The sequence below is a fragment of the Nicotiana tabacum genome, chromosome 4 (assembly GCF_000715075.1).
Source record: "Nicotiana tabacum cultivar K326 chromosome 4, ASM71507v2, whole genome shotgun sequence".
NCBI lineage: Eukaryota > Viridiplantae > Streptophyta > Magnoliopsida > Solanales > Solanaceae > Nicotiana > Nicotiana tabacum.
The window spans coordinates 44,597,255-44,606,897 of NC_134083.1; the positions used below are offsets into that span (position 1 = coordinate 44,597,255).

A 9,643-nucleotide genomic window follows, 5' to 3' on the forward strand; every position below is an offset into this window, starting at 1 on the left:
TACTGGTAAGTGTCGAGCCTAACCTCGACGAAGTAGTGACGAGGCTAAGGCAAGGCACCTACAAATAAACATGTATAATTTAATAGTATATATACAAATAGCATAGATGAAGAACTAAACAAGAAATGTCGGGAGGGGAACATACTGAGAGGAATACAATATAAAGAACTACAACAGAATGATCACCAGAGCAGTCAATATACCATGAATCAGCATGAATAGTAAATACAGTAAGGAAAAATGCACGGCATCACCCTTCGTGCTTTTACTCTCAATCTCACCATAAAATTAATAGAAACAGCACGGCATCACCCTTCGTGCATTAATTCTCATATCATGGCACAGCATCACCCTTCGTGCATTAACACTCACAATATGGCACGGCATCACCCTTCGTGCATTAACACTCACAATATGGCATGACATCACCCTTCGTGTATTAACACTCTCCCTTACCATAATGCAATGCATAAATAACAACAGGGAGATAGAATAACAAGTACAAACCTTACTTCAACATTTGGTTCCATAATATCAATCTCAACTTTGAAATAAAAACTCAATTATCACCAAAAAATCCGTAAACATGATAAGACCGATAAATTGAACAACACTAGTATAACACGTAGCAATTTGGCATAGGAATGAGACAATATAAGAAAAATAGAGAAACATGAAAAACAGGTAAATTGGCGGCGCATAAGTACTCGTCCCCTCACATATACGCCGCTCACATGAATTTCACTTAGCAAGTAATCTAAGGTTCCTAATTCCCTCAAGTCAGGGTTAGACACAATACTTACCTCGTTCTGAAGGCCACTTAATTCTCAATCACAGATTTTCCTTTGGAATTTACCTCCAAACCACTCGTATCTATTAAAAAATAACTCAATAATATCAAATATTGCTAAAGAAATTAATTATATTGCATAAATTAAATTTACTAATTTTCCTCCAAAAAGTCAAAAAATCGACCCCGGGCCCGCTTGGTCAAAACTCGAGGTTCGGACCAAAATCCATTTACCCATTCATCCCCGAGCCCGAATATATAATTGGTTTTGGAATCCGACCTCAAATTGAGGTCTAAATCCCCAAATTTCCGAAATCTCTAGTTTCTATCCTAACCCCTAATTCTACCATTAAAACTCTAGATTTTAGGTTGAAAATTCAAGAAATGTAATGGGTAATTAAAAGAAAATGGTTTAGAATCACTTACCAACAATTTTGGGAAGAAATGGCTCTTGAAAAATCGCCTCTCACCGTTTGGCTTTTGAGAAAAATGAGTTTTTTGGCTAAAATCCCGTTTTTGGATTTTGTTAAGTGCTGGGCGACAGTGTTCGTCGTGTTCGCGAGAGCATTGTTGCGTTCGCGAAGGGTACTGGCTGCCAAGCCTTCGCATTCGCGAAACACAGCCCGCGTTCACGATGGTTACTCCCCTGGCCTTCATGTTCGCGATGAAGGAACGGCTGACTCCCCCTCCCCAATGCCTAACACTACGCGTTCGCGATGGACTTGTTGCGTTCGCGAAGGGTAACGCCCCCATTGCTTCGCGTTCGCGACCAAACCTTCGTGTTCGCGAAGAAGAAATCCCTGCCTCATCAGTTTACTCTTCGTGTTCGCGAGAGGACCTTCGCGAAAGCGAAGAAGGACATGCTAGAACACATGCTGCAGCAAAATACTAGATTTTCAAAGTCCAAAACATCATGTGGCCTATCCGACTCACCCGAGCCCTCGGGGCTCCAAACCAAACATGCACACAAGTCTAAACACATCATACGAACTTTCTCACGCGATCAAATCGCCAAAATAACACCTAGAACTACGAATTTAGCACCAAATCAAAGAAAATTCTCAAGAACACTTTAAAATTTCTATTTTCCAACTGGACGTCCGAATCACGTCAAATCAACTCCGTTTCTCACCAAATTTCACAAACAGGTCTTAAATATCATAACGAACCTGTACCGGGCTCTGAAGGCAAAATACGGACCCAATACTAACAATGCCAAATATCAATCAATTCTTAAAAACAAATAATCTCCAAACTTTTAATTTTTATCAAAAATTCATAACTTGAGCTAGGGACTTCCGAATTCGATTCCGGGCATACGCCCAGGTCACATAATTCGATACGGACCCACCAAAATCGTAAAAGCATGAATCTGGGTCTGTTTACCAAAAATATTGACCGAAGTTAACTAAAATTAATTTTTAAGGCAAAAAATCTTATTTTCACGCAAATCGAGGAGGGTAAAAATGAGATTTTTAAGGCTTAAGAGCACAGATTCGAGTTCTAAAATATAAGATGACCTTTTGGGTCATCACAAACACCAAGATGACCTCAATGAAAATCAACACTATATGCTAGAAGTGCCGTCCACAACTCATGTTGTTAGTTCATCTTCTCCAAAAGAAGTAGGATCATCTTCGTACATGATAGAAGAAGGGAACAACATCGCTGAGGTGGTCGAACGAATTTTGGCGCGATTCAGCCTTTCAAAAGAATGCCATCGCCAGTCCCAAAATTCCTTCAAGCAGAAAGACAATGATATCTTGAGCAACGAACTTTCTCTAATCTCTCCTCGTGTCACTCTACAATTTGCTCTCTATCCAAGTGATGATCCATACCATTCTTCGTCCTCTCTGGTGGTCATGCAAACGATGATGATTGAAGCTTCTACCATAGAAGAACAACTTGCAAATTTGACAAAAGCAGTTGAAGACCTAAAAACGTACCTGAAATATCATGATGATAAACTTTCCAAGTTGATGAATACGATGGAGAGTATGACGGAGGAAGAATCAACCCAAGCACCTATGAAGCTTCTAGAAATTCAAGAAAAAGGAGAGTCCTCTGCAAAGCTAGCAACAATGACTAAAGAGCTCCAAGTCTCTTCTGATGGACAGATTCATGTTGAGCAGTTGAAGGACTTCATCATAGGGGCCATCAAAGATAAAATTGAGTATTTGTGTAAAACTTTCCTTACACACTCAAAGTCGTACACACAAAGGATTGATAACTTGAAGATGCGAAGCGGATATCAACCTCCTAAGCTTCAACAATTCGATGGCAAAGGGAATCCCAAGCAACACGGTGCACACTTTGTCAAGACATGCAATGATGCTGGAACTTATAGTGATCACCTTGTCAAGCAGCTTGTTCGATCTCTCAAAGGAAATGCTTTCGATTGGTACACATATCTTGAACTTGGTTCCATTGATAGTTGGGGGCAACTCGAGCAAAGATTCCTCAATCGCTTCTATAGCACGAGGCGCATTATGAGTATGATTGAACTTACAAATGCCCGCCAACAGAAGGAGGAGCCAGTTATCGAATTCATCAATCGTTGGAGGAGTTTAAGTCTCAACTGCAAAGACCGTCTTAGCAAAACTTCTGGCATCGAAATGTGCATCCAAGGTATGCGTTGGTCCCTTCGCTACATCTTGCAAGGAATAAAGCCTAAAATATTTGAAGAGTTGGCCACCCATGCACATGATATGGAATTGAGTATGTCTACAAGTGGAGACCAAATATTTCTTGGCTTTGAGCCTCATGATCAAATAGAAGCAGACGATGCTGAGAATGGGGGCAAGTATTCATCCGAAGATGAAACTGAAGAGCCCATGCATGTTACGACGCTCTTTGACGCATGACCCTAAACTACAAGTCATGGCACTTTTTGATGCATGAGCCTAAACTGCATGTCATGACGCTCCTTGATGCATGAGCCTAAACTGCAAGTTATGATGCTCCTTGATACATGAGCCTAAACTGTATGTCACGAAACTCCTCAAATTTAAGCCGAATCTCCAACTTGCAAAGCCTTTCAAATTAGAGAAAAGACTTTAATGTGAAGCTCTTCAAATGGAGCAAAGTCTTCAAGTTGCAAAGCTCTTCAAATGGAGCAAAGTCTTCAAGATGCAAAGCTCTTCAAATTCGAGCAGAGTCTTCAAGATGTAAAGCTCGTCAAATTCGAGCAAAATCTTCAAGTTGCAAAACTCTTCAAATTCGATCAACGTCTTCGAGATGCAAAGCTCTGCAAATTCAAGCAAAGTCTTTGAGTTTCAAAGCTCTTCAAATTAGAGAAAAGACTTCAAGTTGTAAAGCTCACCAAAATCGAGCAAAGTCTTCAATTTGCAAAGCTCTTGAAATTCGAGCAAAGACTTCGAGATGCAAAACTCTTCAAATTATGCAAGTCTTCCAGATGTAAAACTATTCAAATTTGAGCAAAGTCTTCAAGTTGCTATACTCCTTATCTGCACGAGTATAAACTACATGCAAAAAAAAATTTATATTTCTTTTGAACTACGTTATGACTTGATCATCTTCACTGAGGTACGTAGGCAGCTTAGAATTCAGTCACATAAATGTAAAATAAAAAAATAAAAAATAAAAGGCGTGGAATGATGTGATCATCAAAATCAAAGTTGGGGACATCACATTGATTCTTTCAAATACAATGGCGTACATTGCAAAATGAAAGAAGGTGATTCACGTCAAACTGAACATGACATTTTATTTCTTCAATACTGCAAGAGCTGATACATAAATACTAAATGAAAGGGGTGAAAGTTGTTACATATCATCTTATAAAAAAGGCCTAAATCATAGAATTTAATTTAAGTCGAAGAATGTAGTCGACGTGTCTTGAATGCCTCTTTCAAGTTTGTGTGATTTTTTGTTTTTCTATATTCCTTTCAATGTTGGTAAAAGGTCCGGCATATGAGAAGTCTCCTTCCTCGAAATACCTCCAACTACCACGAGAGCTGCTTTGATGAGCTTCATACAAAAAAACAAATTGAGTATGTGCCTTTGATGAATGAGCAGTTTCCCTACAACGATCTAATTGCATAAAATTCTTCACAGTAGATGAATCTTGGTGCATCAGAGATCTACTTACTCTGGTTGGGGGCATCATCTACTCGCTCCGCATACTTACCAAGCTACAAAAAAAAGAGGATACTTTAATGTGTCTCGCAAGACGCAAGCTATAAGGAGGAGGCACTTCGTGTACTTCTTTGCCAGAAACGCTCCACGTGTTCTTTCGTCAAGTCATGAGAAGGACGCTCCATGAACTTCTTTTCTAGGGTACAAAAAGAGGATGTTTAATGTCAAATCTTGAAGGTTGAGGCACTCCATGTAGCTCGCCGCTACAAGCTTGAAGGATAGGATGCTCCATGGACTTATTCGTCAAGTTGCAAGAAGAGGTTGTTCTATGCTAAAGCTTGAAGCATAGGCGCTCCATTGACTTCTTCTCCAAATTGCAAGAGGATGTGGTTCCACGCCAAATCTTGAAGGTTCTAACACTCTATGTACTTCTGCCAAGTTGCGAGGCGGTTCCAAGAGATTGAAGGATGGAATGTTTCACGTGCTTAGCAATTGCTCACAAAAGCTGCAAAAATAGTACTCCAAGTGCCTCGCCAAGCCTCAATGAGGGGACGCTTCATGTACTTCTTTGCCAAAGCTGGGACAGAGAACACTCCATCAACGTCTGCGCCAGACCTCAAGAATATAAGGCTTAAGGTGCTTCTTTAGGCAAACGCAAGGGGAGGATGCTCCGTGGATTCTTCATCTCCGTGGATTCTTCATCAAAGTTGAAGAAAGTTGTGCACATACATGCTCGCCGAGGTTGGAACGGGCTACTCTAAGTGTCAATCTGTCCAAGCCGTAAGGATGAGATATACATGTATTTGCTCTAACAACGCTGCAAACAAAGGGGATGCCTCTCCGCCAAGCTACTAGAAAAGTATACACTGAGCGGTTCTTCGCCAATCATGTTGACATCACATGCTTCTTCTTGGTCTTGTATCGAGACCGCTTGCATGCGCTCCTTCATAAACCTACAAAAAAAAGGAATGCAATACAAAGGATCGATGAATGGGATGGTTCATGCACCTCTTTACCTACAAAAAGTGAGTGGTGATCATCCACCTCTTCGCTTGGCCTGGGATGGAGAACTCGTCATGCATGTACGTTTTTTGCAAACTGCAAGAAGAGGTGAACCTCCTCTCTAAGGCAGAGACAGCGGGCGAATTTTAATCATGAAGAGGGAAGATGAACACCCAAGTGATTTCTCACCAAAGATCGATCGGAAAGCTGGATTCCCCAAATTATTTTCCTCCAAAGCCTTGATCTGGAAGGTGGATATGCCAAATTGTTGTTCGCCAAAGCCACAATGATGAGGATGTTCCATGGACTTTCTCGCCAACGGCTGCAAAGAGATATCCTTCATGTACTTTTGTCGCCAAAGCCACAAGGATGGGGACGCCCAAATCTTTCTCTTGCCGAAGCTACAAAACAAAGAGGATATGCTGCCCAAGTCACATTGTGCAGATTGTAGTGTCGACTTCAAATAATTGTATGGGTCGTTCCAAAGTGTGCTGAGCTTCCATATTTTGAGTGAATGTAGGTATTGAAGCCTAGTTCTTACAGGATCAAGGGGATTGCGATTCTGATACACCTATCTCGAGATATGAATTCTTCGACGAGAGCACGCAAAGCTGAATGAACCGGCATGTCGAAACTTATTTCTTGAATTCTGATAAATATCTGGGAAGATCTAGGGATAATCTGATTGTGATCCTCATACATATCATAGCTCTGAAAGTCTAGCTTCCGTCGAAGTAAATCGCTCGTGATTTCGACTTCCCTACACCAAGACATGAAGTTTTCGGTGAAGACGTGCAAAGCTGAAAATCGAGCACGACAGAATCTTAAGTGAATATTTAAGAATGTACCTGAGACAGTACAGAGCGAATTTTGCTTCAAAAGTTTGATATATTGCAGAACTTCGTGTCCAGTTTTCGGAAAATCTAACGGCTCGCAATTTCGATGCTCTTACAATGAGATATGAATTGTTTTCCTCAGACGTGCAAAGCTGGCGGTCCCGGACAGCTTCTGCAACAAAGAAGAAAATCGTCAGTTTGAAACATTGTTTTGCAACCATAGCAATTAAATTACACACTCCCCTTCATGAGGCTAGGGCTAGCAGTCTTAGGAAGTGCATATTCCTCTTGTACAATCATTGAAGTTTATGGTTTACAAAAAGAATAAGAAAAGGAAGCCATTGCAAACGTAGGAAAGAAAGAGGCCAAAAGTGATAAGTAATCTTCCGAAGCCAAAACTCTTGCCCACGGAAAAAGAGAATTGCAGGAAGCATTGATGAAGAATTCTAGGGGAACACTTTTATTTATAGCTTTTTCAAGGTGGTTGTGTTTTCTTGACCTACAAGAATTTTCCTTTCAAGGGAAGAGTAATTCCTTGTTGATCAGGATTTAGGAAGCCTTACAAAGTAACAAAAATGAATATGAGGCAATTATGAGTCGGGAAAGGGAAGTGTTCTTGGTTCAAAAAGTGCAGGAGAATTCCTACCAAATTTGCTAGTCTTTACTTGATCCTACATAAAATGGGTTTGACTTAATAAATTTAAGTTCATCCCTTTGTTTTCATAAAAGGGAAGTTGGCCAAGTTTGTTTTGGACTAAAATTACTTGCGCGACATGCCGAGTTATTTTAGGAGTTTGGTAATACTACTGCTTAGTTTCACATTTATGGTTAATTCACATACCAAGTAAGCAGTCAAGATGCAATGTGGTTATCATGATATTTACCGACGTTGATGGCGCAGCTAAATTCTTCTCTGAAATGGAGAACAAAATAAGATGGTTCACTTTGGTACATCTTTGATTAAGTGATTCATAAAGGACATTGTTTTCCTGGTGCTTCAAGTCTTCTCTTTGACTTCGACAAGCCTACAACCCTGCAGGCCTAAGCAGGCACTACTAAAAAACAGTGTAATTACGTTCGTTATTTCCGATCGAATTCCGACCGATTTTAATTGGTCGGGAAAACGATGGTCGTAAACGTGTACCGACCAAAATCGGTCGGAAACATCAAAGCGTTGACTGATTGTCAAACTTTAATTTCCGAACGAAATCGGTCGGAAAAAATTAAATATTTTTTTTTAATTTTCAAATTTTCAACCGAAATTGGTCGGAAACTATTAATTTTATTTTATTTTAATTTTTATTTTTCGACCGAATTCGGTCGGAAATTTTAAAAAATAATAATTTTATTTAATTAAATGATTAGTTATAAATTGTAATAAATTGTTAATTTATTTTAAAAAATAAATATAAGTTCATAATTTCCGACTGAATTCAGTCGGAAATTTCAATAAACTAGAGGATTTATTTGAAATTTCCGACCGAATTCGGTCGGAAATCTAGGTAAAAACTGGGCAGAAAATGCCTATTTTTGAGCTACACCACCTGCCAATTACAACCAATATCCATCCTATAATGGCAGAATTACATTGCTGCCATTCAACCATAATTAATCAACAACAATGAATATACTAACAACAACAACAACAATAATTAACTAACACTAATAACCATTATCTAATAACAACAACAACTAATAACAACCACATCAACTAATAACAACCACAACAACAACTACTAAAATGTTCAATAACAAAATAATAATATAATCATCATTCAAAACTAGTCTCAACTAAATATTGACAAGTTCAATACTTTGTTTAGCAATACACACCATTCAATAAGTTTTTTATCTAGCATCATCTCCATCTTCACTCCTAGAACCTTTATCGTCGGCACATGGGAAAGGCTCACGAGACCGGGGAATGGGAAAAGTACCACTAGCAAGAAGATTGGCCAGCTGACCTTGAAGGAGATTAAATTATCCGTCCCTCCTTTCTAGCTGAACTTGAAGGGTACCAAATTGTTCATCTCTCTTTTTTTCTCTAACCGTTGTCTCTTCAAGCTCTGCTGTCATCTTTGCGATCTTCTGTTCCATAGACGATATAGTCGACCTATCAATCGCCTCGCCTTGGGCGGAAGTCCCTATACTTTGTAATCCAATCCTGTAGCGCCGAAATGATTTATCTGGAAGGCCGTATGCTATCCCCTTTTTAGGACCATCGACAACATCCAACCATATCCTCTGCATTTCTTCATCTGAAATGGGCGGTCGCTCGCCTTGCTCATTCGGTGGCAAGCTCTGAGTGTACTCCTCCACATTAATCTTGTAGCGACCCTTTATTTAGAATATAGAAAATTACTAACTGTATAATATTATAAACATTTATAGTAGTTATGAAACTTACATGTGTATTCTCCGCTCGGTCCTCAACCCATCTAGTTGGATATGTCGGTGCCTTCTTCTTCCGGATGTGAGTCTCCATGAAGAACTCATCATGACTCATCTTCATCCCATATTTTTTTTCCTACAAATATAATAAAACGTGTTAACGAAATTAACATATATAAATATAGTTCCATAAAAATAGACTGAAATATTTTAAGGAATTACCAGTTGTTTCCTCGTATCCCCCATGCTCCTTGAACCCAGACAGTGCAATGAGCCACCCTTCTCAGATGCTCGGGCCTTCTTTCCCAATTCACTCAGCTTCTCGAATTTCTCGGTGGCCCAATACCTCTGCAGATCCTCCCATAAATTCGATAGAACCCATGAAGGCTTCTTGTTAACCTTTCGAGCGGAGCAGAAGGAATTAGAGAGTCTCTTACAGCATTTGTACTCCCAATTTGCAAAAATTTTACGGTTATACCGGTCCTCCCAAACGCACTTAATCTGCAAATAAAGTATGTAACGTTAG

At 39.6% G+C, this 9,643-nt stretch overlaps 1 protein-coding gene across 3 annotated transcripts; it reads right to left on the bottom strand.

Annotated features, from left to right (window-relative positions):
* Positions 1-4,483: 4,483 nt before the first annotated feature.
* Positions 4,484-7,697, bottom strand: LOC142180200 (uncharacterized). 3 transcript variants are annotated; one of them, XR_012708366.1, is made up of 4 exons: positions 6,739-7,697; positions 6,432-6,650; positions 4,902-6,291; positions 4,484-4,780 (listed from the first exon to the last, which is right to left on the bottom strand). XR_012708366.1 is itself a non-coding variant. In XM_075251149.1 (3 exons), the coding sequence occupies exons 1-3, from the start codon at positions 6,945-6,947 to the stop codon at positions 6,012-6,014; spliced, it is 708 nt and encodes a 235-aa protein (XP_075107250.1). In that variant the 5' UTR covers positions 6,948-7,697; the 3' UTR covers positions 4,485-6,011. The 3 variants fall into 3 exon arrangements, 1 of the variants encoding a protein (XP_075107250.1); XR_012708365.1 differs by having other exon boundaries at positions 4,485-5,841; positions 5,933-6,291; XM_075251149.1 differs by having other exon boundaries at positions 4,485-6,291.
* Positions 7,698-9,643: the final 1,946 nt, after the last annotated feature.

Coding starts and splice junctions, on each gene's coding strand:
- LOC142180200 (XM_075251149.1), bottom strand. CDS start 6,947: ATGGTTGCAAAACAATGTTTCAAACTGACGATTTTCTTCTTTGTTGCA. Junction 6,651..6,738: donor TTCGCTCTGTACTGTCTCAG/GTACATTCTTAA, acceptor GTCTTGGTGTAG/GGAAGTCGAAATCACGAGCG. Junction 6,292..6,431: donor ATCGCAATCCCCTTGATCCT/GTAAGAACTAGG, acceptor TTTGTTTTGTAG/CTTCGGCAAGAGAAAGATTT.